We start from the raw sequence: 16,499 nt of genomic DNA on the forward strand, positions 1-16,499 counted from the left end.
CATCATGACAAACCCCAGGGGATGTTTTGATGGAGGAAAAATACCACCATTATTAGTTGACATCTGATATCTTGGCAACCTTCTGATAATTTTGTCGTTTTGTGCTTTCCTTTCTCTTTGAATAGCCTACTCCCCCGCCACCGGGGCTGCTTTGGGTGCAAGAGGCCAGGGAAAAGATGCAGTTGGTTGATGCGGCTGCACCGTGGCCTGTGCAGGACCCATTCCAAGAAGCCAATAGGGGCTCTGCATTGGTTCCTGGGGGCGGGACTCAGGGTGCAACCTGGAGGGAAGACTTTCCCCCCTCGATTTGCTGCCTGAACTACAAATAAGAGCCCAGGCTGCACCTCCAGCCATTGCCATCTTCCCCACCCTCCCTCCCTCTCTTGGTGTACGTTCTCTTTCTCCGGACATTTGTTGGCCCCTGGTTCACAGGGCTGGAGAGAAATGTTATTCGTAGTTATAACTGGCCCACCCCTGCAGGGTTTTTGCCTTTTGTGAGGGAAGGCATTGGGCAGGATACATTGCTTACGTGGGACTCCCATAAGGGGGTGGGGGCACTTCCAGCTTTGGGCAGCTGGGGCCAGTTGCCTCATACCCAGGTTGCAGGCTGGACCCACAGGAGCAGAGCACGGTGGCCTTGAGAACTTGACTCCAGCAAATAGACTAGGTGATAAATCGGCCAGTAGATGGAGGGGTGCCTGGTAAATGGATCCATGCCCTGTGCCATACCAGCCCATGATATGCACTGTAACAACAACAACAACAAAATTGCAGCCTTGTTTAACCCACAATGCTTTTTCCATATTCAGTCATTGCTCTCCTGCATCACACCTAGGTGCTCATGGTGCACAGAGACGGCTTTTGAAACTCCTTTTGGTCTCAAAAGCAGTTTGCCATGTGGTATGTCAATGTCTGTTATGAGAAAACTGAACCTCTTCCTTGAGCTTGTGAATGTTTGTTTCTTAGACTGAATGAAAATGAGCCATATGAAGTTACTGTTTTTATTTTATTGATGCAGTCATTTTTAGTACAATTTATATGTTAATGTTTTACTAGGATGTTCCCAGAATCCCATCTCCTCCAGTTCCAGCTAGAAGAAACCAGCTACGTGCCTATGGTAAGAAATCTGTATGCCATGAATGAATAGGTCACTTCTTTGGCTGTGATTTTTGGCCAAGAAAAATGCTTCCTTGGGTATTCTGTATCATTTTTGTTTTGTTACTATACTGAATTACAGAAGAAAAGAAGAATGTAATAAGTGAGCTGTCAGAGATGAGGAAGCAGCTTCGCAGTGAGGAGCGGCGACTCCAGGAAGAGTTGTTGAAAGTCCACAGTGATGACGATGACATGCCAGCGAAAGGGTGAGGGTTTTTCAGTCTATACTTTGGCGTTTTGTAAAGTGTGCTAGTTCTCTTGGGCATGTAATACATAATTGAGCAAATATTAAAGATGCTCCCCTGGAATTAAAAATTGCCAGTGGAAGGAGTGACAAGGGGCTTTGGCTGTGCTGCCCTTTGTTGCTTTACACACCTCTGTAAGTTATACCCAGGTGGTCTGATCCTGGCACCTCCTGCAGCTGTTGAAGTGCAAGGAGAAAATTGCAGAATAATCCTTTAGTGGAATCTCCCTATAGCCTCTTTCCTGGTGCAAGAGTTAGGATGGAGCTCATGTTAGAAGCAGTGCGCTCTGGGATGGACTACTAAGGCTTTCTCATCCACACTAAAGCCACAGTGCCAATGCTTCATTGCAATGAATTTTCTTTGCACCAGGTCTTAGATCCACAAATCTGTTGATGAGGCACAAGAGAGCCTAAGACTGAGGACTTTGTTCTCACCTTAAAGCTACTCATGACTCTCGTTGTCCTTAGTTAATGGCCCTTTGGCACATGGTTTATTCTGAGTTCCTTTCTTAACCTATTGTATCCAGAAAGGTTTGCAGGTCCTCTAAGGAATATGAAGTTAAGCAAATGTTAGGACTGTGATGTTGCATTTAGTAAGTGTTGGGTCATAAAGGTTTTTGTTAGTTGTTTCATCTCTCAAAGTTTGGCCTAGCTTTGTTATGCATTTAGCATACTTTTGGCATAATGGGCAGAAACTTTACAGGCAAACTGTCTCTGTCCAAAGTACTAGTATAGATCACATTGCCTGTCCCTGCTCTGTGGTTTTATCTGACTCTGTAACTAGTATGCTTACTCAACTGGGCTTCTCCATTTCTTTCCTGGTTGGCTTCTAAACTCCAGTCTGAATCAGATGTCTCAACAATTCTCTAATTTTTATTTACATTTTGTTTATAAATGAACCTACATCATTCTGAGGTTAGTTTTCTAAGTATGGTCTTGGTTATTTTTAGCAGGAGGAAAGATAAATATAACATGGATGTATTTGAGATGGCTAGGCTTCGTATGCAAGCTCCAGTCAGACGACCGTCATCAAAAGATGTCGCTGATCCTATCAACGTGCAGAATATCCGGGAGTTTAATGAACTTAAATACAAAGGTTAGCCTGTTGTCTTTCTTACGATGGGACATTTCCTCAGTTTTAAAGGGAGGGATTCTAATGAAAGGAAACTGCTTAATTTGCTTGTGGCACACAAGTGGGACCTGCAACATATTTTCTGTTCAGGATTCTAGTTAATCACAGCACTCTTCAAGGATACTGTTCCTCCTCCCTTGGTTTTCTGCCCCATTCCACACCCCTCCCACCAACTCTCAGTCAATATTCCATGCCCACTGAGCATACTCAAGCAATTAGACCTTTGCTGGTTCAGTGTACATCTAAATCATGAGTTCAAATACACCCAGTATTTGAATATCTTTTAAGAACATGTTGAATTATGATTTAGCCTTACCCAGCAGACAGCAAAAAAAACCAAAACCACAATCAATATATGCAAATCCTCTCCCACAAATAATCACTGTGTAAAAAGGACTGTGTGTGTATTATCCATAGCGCTCTTTTTCTAGGTTAAATAAGAAAACACTTTCTCATCATTTCAAAGAAACTAGAGCACGTTCTGATTACTATTTTTATATATGTTTGATAATATTTTATGAGAAAGGATATCATGAGACTTATAAATGTCATTCTCAGATTGGTATGGGAAACATTCACTTAAAGGGTAGTATTTGGAAGATTTGGTTATTCTCTTTCTCCTCTGAGCTCTGGTGAACTGTTTTGTTTCTTTCCTCCTCCTCAGCCGCCTTGGTTCATTCTTTTGGGATCACTTAGTTTTTCTCTCCCAAAAAAATCACTCCCCCCCCCCACCGCCGTTTGCCTTTCCTGATCTGCCGGACTTCTCTTTGCCAGTTTGCTGTGCTGTGGCTATCAGTGGCAAACCTTAAAGAATAGCAATTCAATATGTAAGAATCCTGCATAAAAGGATCGCTGTCACCAAAATCTCCCCCCATTCCTCACCCTGCTGTATTCTTAAATAGGTTCCAGCATTGAGCTCTTCCACCCCACTACTCTCTGTCATTGCTAGAAGGGGGGTGGGGAACATACTGCGATGGCACAACCAGACCATCCACTTTGCCTGGCTCTGGGCAAGTCCACTAAGTGGAGACCAATCCTTTGGAAGTCCTTCCTACCTCTGGACAGAAAAAAAGGACACAGCTGTTTCTGAAACTGCAAGCAATATCCAAATTGGCCACCAGACGGCACCAGACAATAACGTGTATGAAGCAGAAAAAGAGAGGGGAAATGATTCTGATAGTAATAATTCATTTTTCTCCTTTTGGCAACACAGAGAATTGACTTATCCAATCTCTTTTTCTCTTCCTACCCCTCCTTTTTACAAATGAGATCATGCAAAGCCTTAAGGGAGACCACCCCCATCGTTGTGCCTGGACACTGAGGTCCAGCGCCAAGGGCCTTCTGGCAGTTCCCTCACTGCAAGAAGCAAAGTTACAGGAAACCAGGCAGAGGGCCTTCTCAGTACTGGTGCCCACCCTGTGGAATGCCCTCCCATCAGCTTTTAATGTTTAATAGACTATTGTATTTTAATATTTTGTTGGAAGCTGCCCAGAGTAGCTGGGGAAAGCCAGCCAGATGGGCGGGTGGGCAGGTGTATAAATAATAAATAAATTATTATTATTATTATTATTATTATTATTATTAACAACTATCTGACTTTTAGGGATGGGTTAAACCACAGAGCCTAGGGCTTGCCAATCAGAAGGTTGGCAGTTCGAATTCCTGTGACGGGGTGAGCTCCCGTTACTCAGTCCCTGCTCCTGCCAACCTAGCAGTTTGAAAGCACAAAGTGCAAGTGGATAAATAGGCACCGCTCCGGCAGGAAGGTAAACGGCATTTCCGTGCGCTGCTCTGGTCCACCAGAAGCGGCTTAGTCATGCTGGCCACATGACCCGGAAGCTGTACGCCGGCTCCCTCGACCAATAAAGCGAGATGAGCGCTGCAACCCCAGAGTCGTCCGCGACTGGACCTAATGGTCAGGGATCCCTTTACCTTTATCTGACTTTTAGAAGACATCTGAAGGCAGCCCTGTTTAGGGAAGCTTTTAATATTTGATGAATTATTGTATTTTAATATTTTGCTGGAACCTGCCCAGAGTGGCTGGGAAACCCAGCCAGATGGGCGGGGTATGTATGTATGTATGTATGTATGTGTGTATGTGTGTATAAATAAATAAATATAACAACAACAACAACTATTATTTATTTATTTAATATTGCCAAGGAACTAAAATCTAAGGCAGTTCTAAATGCAGCAGCGCTCTAGATATTCTCCCCCTTTGCTTCTCACCTTCATAAGAGAGTGCATAAAGACTCCAAACCTGCCAGTATTCCATTCCAGAGCAGAAGTATGCAGGACCACCCCAGCACCCTTTCAGTCAACAAGTACCTTTGCCTATAAGAGAGACATTGGAAGGGCACTAAAGAAATCTACATCCAAAGGATGGAGACATAGACATTTCAGTAGCCTCCAACATCCAACATCCCTAAGGGAACAAGGCTTCTAGTTGCACTGTAGCCTGGTGGATCAAAACCTGTGTAGCTCTAGCCCAGAGGTTTTCAACCTTTTTGAGTCCATGACTCCCTTGGCAGCCTCTCACCCTTTTTCAAACACCCTCCCTTGTGGAGTGTTCCTTCAGTCTCCTCTCCCCTCTCCTTGGGCTGTCACTACTGCTCTCTGAGCTGCCCCCCCCAGCCCCAAAAGAGGTACCTCCTCACGTTGCCCCATAGGGGCCTAGGAAACATCCACTGACCAGCCCCAGAGGCACCGTTTGTCTGTGGAGCTTGTAGTCAGGGCTGCTGCAACGAACAGCTAGGCAAACCTTTGGGAGGCAGAGATGCAAGAGGGCATCAGATAAGAGGGAGGGAAGGAAAGAGAGACCAGTGTTGCCCGCAACACCTCTGACCATTCAAGGGCCCCAGCGTGCCATGGCACACTGGTTGAAAATCACTGCTCTAGCCTATTACCATCTCACTATGAATAACCTGGTTGTTTACTGAGCAAAAGCAGCCTTGTCCACAGAAGTCAGCATTGTGGCTGCATTGTTTTCAGCCTCCACATTCACAAGAAATTATAAGTTGGACCTCATGCTTCCTCAGAAGGTGCCTTCAAGTGACATTTTTGTTAGAACATCCTTCCTCCTGGATTAAACATCAACTTCCTTTCTGGTTGTCGGCCCATCCTTAGATTCATATAGCTTTTTCACATCTGGCAAAGTGGGTGTTCCCTGAGAAAAGAACATGGGTTCCACCAGAGAGGAGAGAACATAATCAAGGATTCAAGTCTGGATTGGAGAACCTGTGGCCCTCCAGCTGTTGTTGGACTCCCCACACTCAGCAGCCCCAGCCAGGGTGGCCAGTGGCCAGGGGTGATAGCCACAGACTCCCCACTGCTGTTCTAAGTAGATCTCTCCCAATACCACCCTGGAAGGCCCATTCATGGTATGCAAACTGTGTTCTTTTTTATGTAACAGAGTCAGACACACGGCTAGAAACACGATATATGTATCCTGATCCTCCCACGACTAATGACGCCCTGGACATTCAGCAGCAAGCATTGCTAAGAGAGCAGAACAAGAAACTTAAAAAACTGAGGAAAAATGCAGAAGGTAAGCTAGGGCGGATTTGATCAAAACTGAGGGTGTCTTTATGGACTGTCTTCCTAAAATGGATGTGGTGACCTTTAGTAGACTTACTCTGCATTTGGTGCTAGATTGAGTGATCTTTAAGCAGAGGCTTGACAACCATATGTCAGGAGTGTTCTGATGGTGTTTCCTGCTTGGCAGGGGGTTGGACTCGATGGCCCTTGTGGTCTCTTCCAACTCTATGATTCTATGATTCTATGATTCTATTCTATGATTCTATGAGTGTGTTTTCTGCATAAAATACAAAGGTAATCCTAAGCCAAATCAGGTCCCTACTATGGCTGTTTTTTACAAGGGGGACACACACCCATAAATGACATGCCTAGTTTGACCCAGAGGACTCACCCACTCATTAGGCTTCCTCAGGCAGATGCAGAGAGCAGTGAGGTGTTGGAGGACACAGCTGTGTGTGCCACACTCTCTGCCCTGTGTCATCTAAGTGAGCCTACTGCCCTCTGTTATGCTGCCCTGTTGCCAGTAAGATTTCACCACATCTGTACGTGGAATGGAGGGGGCACCATCTTGCTTCAGACAGCAAAACGTCTTGAGCAAGCCTGAACGCCATAATTCACAGGTACTGCTGCTACAAAGTATAAGTCCTCAAGCAATCAACTTGAAGAAGTTAAACCATGTAGTTCAGGAGGTCAGCTAAATCTAGGCCGGTCCTGTTGTATTGTCCTGAGTTTTGTATGTGTATCATTAACTCATTGGTCTATACTAATACCTGGCAATGTTTTTATGTGAACTGGGGCCTCAGGAATAAAAAATAAAGTTAGTTTTATTGCATTACTGTTGAATGTGTGTGTGTGTGTGTGTGTGTGTGTGTACCCTTGAATCTATTTGTTGTTGTAATTTGGTAAATACATATTTAATACAGTGAAGAATCCAGTGTTTGTTCCTTCTGCAATTTTCTGCCTCCCCCCCTTTTACCTGATTTTTGTAATTATGGTTATTACCGTAGCCATTTTTCTGCAAAACCACTATTGTTATTGTTGGTGTGATAGTAAATGTATGGCTTTAATAAAGATAACAGCTATTGTAGTCCCTGAATTCTAAGTGCTGCATTATGCTTTTGTACCATTAACGCTCTTTGTTCTTAATCTTGTTTTCATCCTTGCTTCCTTTGCTTTAATAGCCGCCCTAGATTTTGATGAGCCTGTGCCTGGCTTTAAACCGAGAGACAGAGGAATGGTAAGCAGAAATGGAACTGGTTTCTTTGTTTTTATCCCAAAGTAGCAAACAGTGCCAAACATACATAGACTAATTCCTGTGTCTGGAACAGGTCCCTTCCTTCTTTCAGATCCCACCTCAAAGCAATGCTCATTTCTAAAGTACATAGCCCCATCTTTTCCTTCACTAGCTGCTCCCAAATAACTCTTCCTCACCTCATCTCCAGCAGTTATTCAAGTGCTAATAACATCCAGGATTGAGTACAGTGGTGCCTCGCAAGACGAAAAGAATCCATTCCGTGAGTCTCTTTGTCTAGCGGTTTTTTCGTCTTGCGAAGCAAGCCCATTGACGGCTTAGCGGATTAGCGCTATTAGCGGTTTAGCGGCTTTTAGCGGCTTATCGGCTTATCGGATAAGCAGATAAGCGGCTTAGCGGCTTAGAAAAAGGGGGGGAAAGGGGAAAAAAGGGGGGGAAAGGGGGAAAAACCCCGCAGGAACTCGCAAGACATTTCGTCTTGCGAAGCAAGCCCATAGGAAATTCGTTTTGCGAAGCACCTCCAAAACGTCTAGCGAGTTTTCCGTCTTGCGAGGCATTCGTCTTGCGGGGCACCACTGTATTGTATTGTATGCTGGTGCATACTTCATGAAAACTGCAGTGGCTAAGTTGAAATTTGCTCATAAAAGCCTTTGAGAACATATTTGCCAGTGATGAAACACCTCCATTAGCTGCCTATTGTTAGTCACTTCCATGTGATATGGAAAGCCGAAATTTTATTGTAGGCCAGCTGGCTTATCTGGTCCAGCACCCTGCTCTCACCGTGGAACACCAGATGCCTATGGGAAACCAGCAAGTAGCAGGAGTACAACAATATTCTCTCCCCTTGTGTTCCCCAGCAACTGGTGTTCAGAGGCATACTGCCACTGACAGTCATATTCACCGTGAATTTGTCTAATTCCCTTCTAAAACCATCCAAGTTTAGGGTTATCACTGCATGCTGTGGCATCGAATTCCACAGTGTAACTATGCACCGTAACATGTTTCTGAGACATGTTGACTATATGATAAGAAAGGCAGGTCATAAATGGGGAGAAAGTGTAATAAATGTCTTAGTATGGCGTTTGTTTAGCAATCATTTGCACTGGGGAATAAGACTTGCTATTCGGTACATGAGTCATCATTTCAGCCTGGAGCAAACCAAAACTGGGCTGGGATTTTGGCAAGGTGTGAGCTTGATAGTGTCTGAAATGGATGATGGAGAGAGGCATGTGCAGCGAAAGTCAGAAAGTAGACAGCATACAAGCGTGAATCTTTCCTGCCATACCATTCAGCATTCCTTACGCTAAGTGAATGGGCATTTCCAGTGACAATCAAGACATGCGTATACAAGTAGCTCGCATCTTATGCTTATTTTACTTATGTGATTTCAGATGTGGGAGGGGGGGAATAAATAAATAAATGGAGAGGCGAGGAAACCTACTTTCCCTTTATCCCTCCCCCCTCCTCACAAAGCTGTGATCGCAGGCTTACCTGACTTTGGGAAGATAGTGGACAGGCTCTGCAACATTTCCAGAGCCATTGTGCCACCTTCCCAAAGCTGGGTAAGCACCTCTCCACCTTGCAGGGGGACTGGGGGTTCCTTGCTTACTTTATGTATTCTTGCATCTATGCGTGGACCCCCAGAACCAAACATTTGAGTCAGCTGCAACTTATGGTACTTCCAGAATCAGCTTACCTTTTATGAATACAAATACATATTCATAAAAGGGAAAGGTGTGCTTTTTAAGTTTACATAAATACATTTAATATGTTGTATGTGTAGCAGTTGTCTATATTAGGAAACAAGAGTAGGTATTCAGTACATGAATGCCAATGTTATTCAAGTGCCCAGCCTGCTCGTGAAATGTAGTCATTCATTCTGAAAGGCTGTTGCTGCCTTGAGCATTTACATTGCACTGTTCTAATTTTGGAAAAGTTGGAGAATCTTCTTGTGTTACGAAGAGATTTAATAACTTCCAGTCTGGCGACATTCACCACTCTTGTTCATTTAGCTAGATGTGTTTTTACAGTTTTTTAAAAACCTGAAGCAAGTTTCCTGTTGCTTTTCTTTGGTAGGTCAGAGACGATGTGTCAAACTCACTTTTAGAGTCTGATAGTGCTTTTATTGGTGAGTATATATTTTCAGAGGCACTTGTTTCTTGTATAATTGTGCTTGATCAGACTGCTGCAAAGGGTTGCTCATTCTTTGGTTGCAGAAAAAGTACAGTTCAGGATTGGCACCAGTATTAAGTGCTCATCCGATCCCAAACTAGTATACCGGTACATGGTTCGAAGGGCATTCATCTTCCTAAATTTCTGAAAAGCTGAAGGTGGTTAAAAGGTAGAGAAGGTGGTACAGAGACCTGCTCATATTTGTATATTTAAGTTACCTGGGCTTCAGGTGTGCAATGACCTGTTTTCTATAGTTGAAAAAGGGGTGGCTGTATTCAACTGAACAATAGCACGATTTTGCTTGCACAGCAGGCAAACTGGTCCTTTTCCAAATCTGCTCCCGAAGGTTAGAGGAATTCCAGAACAGGTTTAGGGGGCACATGAGAGGAGGAGAGGGGAATGAAATGACTTCTGAAAGCACAAGCAGTTACTTAGCCCTATGTTGACTACAATCCCAAGTCCATTTGGAAGTTAGTCTGCTGAGAGAGAGGATAATATTGGAGAGTAGGATGTGGTCCAGGATGCCTGAACAGAATCTCCCCATAAATGATTTATTGAGGGTCTCCATGTGAGAGCTAGCATGGTGTAGTGGTTAGGAGCGGTGGACTCGTAATCTGGGGAACCGGATTCAATTCCCCGCTCCTCCACATGCAGCTGCTGGGCGACCTTGGGCCAGTCACACTTCTCTGAAGTCTCTCAGCCTCACTCACCTCACAGTGTTTGTTGTGGGGGAGGAAGGGAAAGGAGAATGTTAGCCGCTTTGAGACTCCTTTGGGTAGTGATAAAGCAGGATATCAAATCCAAACCTTTTAAAAATATATATATATATTTCCACGTGTAGCTTTCTGCTGGCCAAGTGTAGATTTGAACCATTTCCCCCTTCTCCTTCTTTTAGTCGTCTGTGCCATGCTGGTTCAAAGCACATCTCTTAATGCAAGAGGAGACTCTCCAGATAATTTAAATCAATGTCTCCCAACCTTTTCCCAACCACGGCCTCCTTCTGACCTTGTTTCCTTCCTATAGCCCCACATACCCTTACCTGGGAGTAAGCCAAGACACACTGAATTCACTGTGGCTTTCTTCTGAGGAGACAGTTATTTACTGGATGCAAGTCAGCAACACCAGACTACCCCACTCAGCTAGGCGCTGGGGTGGATTCCACCCTGCGCCTTGTAGAGCCAGGCTGCCAATGGGCCCTATGTCCCTTGGCAATATCCAAAGACCCTGATCCGCTAGGCACTGGGGTGGATTGCACCCTGCACCGGCAGTAGCAACAAGCATCTCTGGCTTTCCCAGCCCTACCAATTGCCATCCCACCACTGCACTTACGTGACCTGGGGATTGTGGATCACAGGCTCTACTGGTCAAAATGGAAGGCTCAGCAATCGCAGTAGCCCTCCGGAAACAAAGCAGGATTGCTCCACCAAAACGCCCGTGGCAAAAAGGAGCATTAGGCCCTGGTGGGCCACCCCTTTACCCACTTGTGATTGGCCAAGTGGATAGCCAGTCAGTCAGGATTTCCCCCTCCTCACTTCCCTCTGTGGCCCCCTAACCTTGAGCTCTGGCTCCCCATTTACACCATTTTCACCTGTGGCCCCCTTGGAATATCCTGGACCCCCAGGGGACCATATGGCCCCTGGTTGGGAAACACTGATTTAAATAACACAAATGATGTGTACATATGAAAAGAGATATAGGTAGGATTTGTTCTGGGCACTAATTAAATCCTGTTGACAAAACTTGCTATCTTCCCAAAACGTAGCTGCTTTGCAAAAAAAAAAACAGAAAAAAGAAAATATAAAAAAGAAAATATAAAACAAAGGAACCCCAATGTTTTATTGCTGCTTCTGTATTATGTAGGATATATGGAACAAAATTAATCTGAGCATAACGGTATGCATGTTTTATTTACAGGGTTTATTTAGCTATTCTAGAATAGTTGCACACATGCTCACATACTTAGTCTGTTTGGAAATCTAAAGCAGCTTCACTGTTGCCAGTAGTGGTCAGCTAGATACTTCTTGGAAATGCACAAACAGGGCATGAGTTCTACTTCAGAGATAAACTTTCCCTGTATATTTCATTTAGACATGTGTAGATGAGTCTTTTGTAGCTATGCTTTAAGATACGAACCTGTCTTTAGCATGTTGAGTATATTAAGGTTTTTTCATGAACTTTGCTTTAAAATCCAAGTGCTAATATTTTTAATCCTCCTTCACCTAGGTACTGATGGAGAGACCTTTCCTATTTTAGAAGACCATGACTTCAATGTGAATTCACCTCCACCACCGCCAGTATCTGCAAGGGAAAGGAGGCGAGAAAAGAAAATGGTAGTAGAATTCATCCAACTAGTTGCATTTATTGAAATCAGTGGTGCTCAGTAGTTGGGACTAACTTGTCCCCTTTGCGGGCTTTCCAGTGGGAAACAAGCACAATGAATACTTTGCATTCTCAGAGCCTTTATGAATGAACAATGGGTCTGTCAGGTGCACTGGTCTCCAATCAGCTCTTCCATCAGCTTGACTAGAAGCTGAGTGGGATAGGATGGAAATGGGCAGGTGAGATGCTGGGGCTGGAGGATGCACTTGACAGGAGAATAAAATGAAGGTTGTGAGCATGTCAAAGGCCCGTACCAGGTAGTGCGTGTGGGAATCCAGGGGTGTGGGTGGAAACAAGGAGAGAGAAGAGGTAGGACTGTAAAGTAGGAAACCAGAGATGGATCTGAGGGAGAAGAGACAAAGGAGGCTAGAAAGCAGGAAGGGGGAGGAAATAAGGAGGAATTTACCCCAGAAGAGGAGAAGACAGAGGCAAGGAGGCGTATTAGGGAAGTGTCTGCTCAACCTTAGTGCCAAGCCAAGAGAGGGAAGAAGGGTGGCATTATGTGGGTGAAGTTGTGTATTTTATGTAGAAAGCCTTCTAAATTTTCCTCAGCCGATACGTATCATATGCAGCGTCTCATGATTCTTTACATCTTTAGGATGCTGGCGCCCTTGGGCCGACTCCACCACTGCAGACTGATGATGACTCTCTGCACTCAAACTCTAGTCTTAATATAGATCAGCTGAAAGCCAGAAATGAAGAGCGATTGCGAAGGCTGAATGAGCTGCAAAAGAAGGCCATTCATATAGGTATGGTCATTTTGTTGAATTGCAGTAGCCAGGATACTGACATAGCAGCCAGGCATTTGACACACATTTACAGAACACACATTCTGTTCTGCATAGGGGGGAATCAGATTCGCAGGGTGGCATTTAATGAAGCTTTCTTCAGAGTAGACATGTTAAAGTTGGCCCTTAAGTCATGTTCATTAATTTCAATGAGTCTGTTCTGAGTAAGAGTTGAATACCACCCAGTAAATAGAAGATCAAAAATTGCCACAGTAATAGCACTACTGCTTTGAAGGGCTCCAAGTATTAATTGCTGGCATCCTGTTGCTGAGGTTTTCCTGCGCAGCAAAAGGAAGCCCTGCTACATTGCCACATCCAAGTATTTGGAAGCTGTTGAAGTGCCCTACATAGAACTACCGTAGTCTCACCTTCAGAGAAATATGTGACTAGGTTTTAGGCTTTGTGCCTTTGAAACAATGCTGTTGACAAGAAGAAAGTTTAGGGAAGAGCAGTAAAGGGCCCAAACTGGCATTTCACCTCACTTTTATACAGGCAGAACACCAGAAGAAATCTGAAAGAGAAGCATGGAGAGTGGGGGATAAAACCAATTTGGACCACTGAAAGCTCCTTCCACATTCTCTCTCTGGTCTTTAAACTTTTAACTGATCTTACCATCACCAGTTAAAAAATTATCCTAAAATTGGGGTGGCTGGGGAAAGTTTTCAAAGGCCCTTACTCAACTTCTGTTTGTTCTTCCCCACTTCTGCTGCAGAGCTTTTAAACTGATGCAAGAACTGGGGGTGAGCAATGATGGGACTCCACGTTCTCTCTTTTCTGCGCTCAGCAGCACAGGTATTGAAGAGAGCAGGAGCAAACAACAGGGGAGGCCAGGAGGTGCCAAGAGCCCCAGTGAGGCTGCCTTAGGTACAAACTCTGTGTGGCCTTCATCAGCTTTACTTTGGAGTGGTGACTGGCTATGCACACAGGTCCTCCCACTACATTGTGGCTTGTGTGCTGTAGGTCGGATTCCACAAAATGAGAATTGTGATGTGGGAGGATCCCCTGTGAGCTAGCTAGTCTAGCCCTCTGCTAGATGCTGGCAGTCAGAGAGCATTCGGCATGGATGGCTGCCCATCTTCTGCTTGAAAGCACCTAGTGAAGGAGAGCCACACCCACGCCGCCCCCTGATTGGTTCCATTGTCAAACTGCTCTTACTATTAAGATGTTTCTCCTAATCTCCAACTGCACATGTCCCCTCCTCTAATTTAACCTCATTAGTTCTAGTCCTTCCCTCCAGGGCAGCAGAGAACAAGCCTTTGCCCTCTTCCACGTGGCAACCTTTCCAGTATTTGAAGAGCTTCCCTTTGGCCTTCTCCAGGCTAACATACCCAGTTCCTTCAACTCTTACTCATAGGACTTCTTTACTGCTCTCTTCCAAACCTGTTTGTCAAAATCCCCCTTAAAGTGTGGTACCTGGATCTGGACACAGTACTCCAGATGAGGTCCAGCACATAGAAAAGTCCATCACACTGCTGACTCATGTTCAGCTTGTGATTGACTACAATCCTGAGATCTTTGTCACATTTATTGATGCCTTTTTCAACATGCATGCTGCCCAACAACAGAAGTTTTCTGAGTGGTGTACATTGAAAAATTAAAACCGTAAGATAAAAAAGTAAGACATAAGCATGAAAATTCTAACAGAATAAAGACAGCAGCAGTGCAAAACCAAATGTACCGCTGCCAAGCTAGGCATCCTCTATCAAAACTTGTGCAGTTGTTCTTTCATTGTTGTCAAAATTCAGAACCTAGCATTTATCACTGTGGAGTTTTTTAGCTAGTTTCAACTCACTTTTTCTATTTTATCAATGTCATTTTGAATGTTTGTTTTATCAATGTCATTTTGAATTTTATTATCTTCTGAGATGCTAACTTTACTTTCCAGTTTTGTGTCACGTGCAGATTTGACAGGGATTCATTTCTTCCACCCCCTTCATCGTTATTAAGAAAAATCAATTAAGAAATACTGTAGGCGTCATTCCTAAACATCGTAGAAACTAACAAAAGTGTTTAAAAATCTTTCCCCCTTGTATCATGTATTCTTTCTTGATAGGTTAGCATGTTGCATCAACAAAATCGGGACTCATTTTTGACATTTTCTTTATAGAAAGGAAGTGGTGGTCAGGGTGAGTAACTAGCCATAGCTGGTGTCTTGCTTCAGTAGTTAGATAGATAAATAGATATTTGAATATGCTTTCTGGTATGGGTGTGCATTGGCCACAAAATTTGATTTGGATCTGTATCTGTCACTTCTGGAAGCAGCCAAGTTTACATTAAGGTGCTCCGTGGTCTGTCAGATTCAGCTCTTGTTTTTTGCCAGAAGCAGATTTGTTGAAAACAGCTTTGTTTCCTACTATTTTTTTGGGGGAAAGGCTATTCCCTCCCCACCCGTTTGGACAGAAATTGATTAAATTTACAGACATAATAGCCCCCCCCCTCCCCCAAATGGGGTAAGCCTGCCAAATTACAAGCAAATATATCTAACAGATGGGGGGGCTGAACACCTTGGTGTTTTGTTTTTTTAGAAAAAGGAAACACCTCTAACTTTATTTTGGGGGATAATTAAATGACATTTGCAGCCTTGGTCACCCCTAGTGAGGGAATAAACCCTTCCAAATTTGAAAATGTCTTTCTTTAGTAAGAGAAGTGTGCATGCACACGAAAGCTCATACCTAGAACTAACTTAGTTGGTCTTTAAGGTGCTACTGGAAGGAATTTTTTTTATTTTGTTTTGACTATGGCAGACCAACACGGCTACCTATCTATAACTGGAAGCATGTTACAGTTTGGGTTGTATAAAAAAGGAATTATCATCATCTTGCTTAGTGTGCTGTGAGCAATTGGTCTGAAACTTGCAGACAGGAGAGAGATGCCCCTAGGTTATGAGTGAAATTAGAGACAAGTAGGTCCAGAGGCATCTGTGCTACAGAACATTTTTAATGTTTATTGGTGGGGGAGTAAAAGGGATTCACTTTTTCACAGATCAGCTTCCTGGAAGCCTGTTTCCTGAATGTTGCTCCGCCTCCAAATCATTCATCACTCTGTACCATCTTTCAGTGTCATTTACAACTAGCTTCTGCCCACACAACACAGCTGGTGTGCAGCCAGAAATCTATTTCTGCTTGCGGAACACTAGTCCCCTGAGAATGCATAATTCCTATTCCTCAATCCAATTAGCTTTGGAGAATTCTTTTGATAACTGTTACCAAACATGCATCTCTTGAACATGCATCTCATTGTACTAGTCACTGGAAGTGGAGAATATTTGAAACCAGCGTGGCTGTATTTATTTTTTTAACCCACCTTACTGCATTTTTGTTCTGAACACCCAGTACTGAAGAAGAATCTTGTAAAGTCTGGAAACTTGCTAGGTCAGAGAATGATGTTATCATTGTAAAAGTGTGCTTTTTCTGCACCAGTAGCTAAGGTTGATTTATTTTCCTCAAGCTGATGATGTTTCACTGGGAAACGCCGATGACAGAAGACCCAGCTCTGTGGACACAGTGGCAACCGAACCGTGGCTGAGACCTGGGACATCAGAAACCCTTAGAAGATTTATGGCTGAGCAGTCAAGTCAAGCTAAGCTTTCTTCTGAGATGAACTTACCATTCAATTGGCAGGGGCTGTCCACAGCCCATGGCTGAATAAAATCTGTAGTGAAGCCAGTTGTGCCTTTCAAAAGAATGTTTCTCCACTACTGCACTTTCAAGTCTTTAATTTACATGCTGTGTGCAGAAGCACAGCTGTAACAAATCTTGTGAACAAGATTTTGACAACCTGCTGCAATCTTCTATCTTCTTAAGTTAAATGGTCAGTATGTTACTGATATGATTTAATCTT

At 43.8% G+C, this 16,499-nt stretch overlaps 1 protein-coding gene across 16 annotated transcripts in view; it reads left to right on the plus strand.

Annotated features, from left to right (window-relative positions):
• Positions 1–16,324, plus strand: part of CSPP1 (centrosome and spindle pole associated protein 1) — a 56,471-nt gene extending 40,147 nt beyond the window's left edge. For 13 of the 16 annotated variants that reach the window (XM_079983052.1, XM_079983057.1, XM_079983045.1 and 10 more), the window contains 9 exons: positions 1,057–1,117; positions 1,238–1,361; positions 2,350–2,495; positions 5,944–6,078; positions 7,250–7,305; positions 9,397–9,448; positions 11,716–11,822; positions 12,470–12,620; positions 16,107–16,324. In XM_079983052.1, the coding sequence (XP_079839178.1) occupies positions 1,057–1,117; positions 1,238–1,361; positions 2,350–2,495; positions 5,944–6,078; positions 7,250–7,305; positions 9,397–9,448; positions 11,716–11,822; positions 12,470–12,620; positions 16,107–16,303 (1,029 nt within the window). In that variant the 3' untranslated portion in view covers positions 16,304–16,324. Of the gene's footprint in view, positions 1–1,056; positions 1,118–1,237; positions 1,362–2,349; positions 2,496–5,943; positions 6,079–7,249; positions 7,306–9,396; positions 9,449–11,715; positions 11,823–12,469; positions 12,621–14,712; positions 14,786–16,106 lie in introns of all 16 variants that reach the window. The other 3 variants (XM_079983055.1, XM_079983051.1, XR_013840510.1) reach the window with 2 other exon arrangements.
• Positions 16,325–16,499: the final 175 nt, after the last annotated feature.

The sequence above is a fragment of the Podarcis cretensis genome (genome assembly GCF_951804945.1).
Source record: "Podarcis cretensis genome assembly, chromosome: 7".
NCBI classification, from domain to species: domain Eukaryota; kingdom Metazoa; phylum Chordata; class Lepidosauria; order Squamata; family Lacertidae; genus Podarcis; species Podarcis cretensis.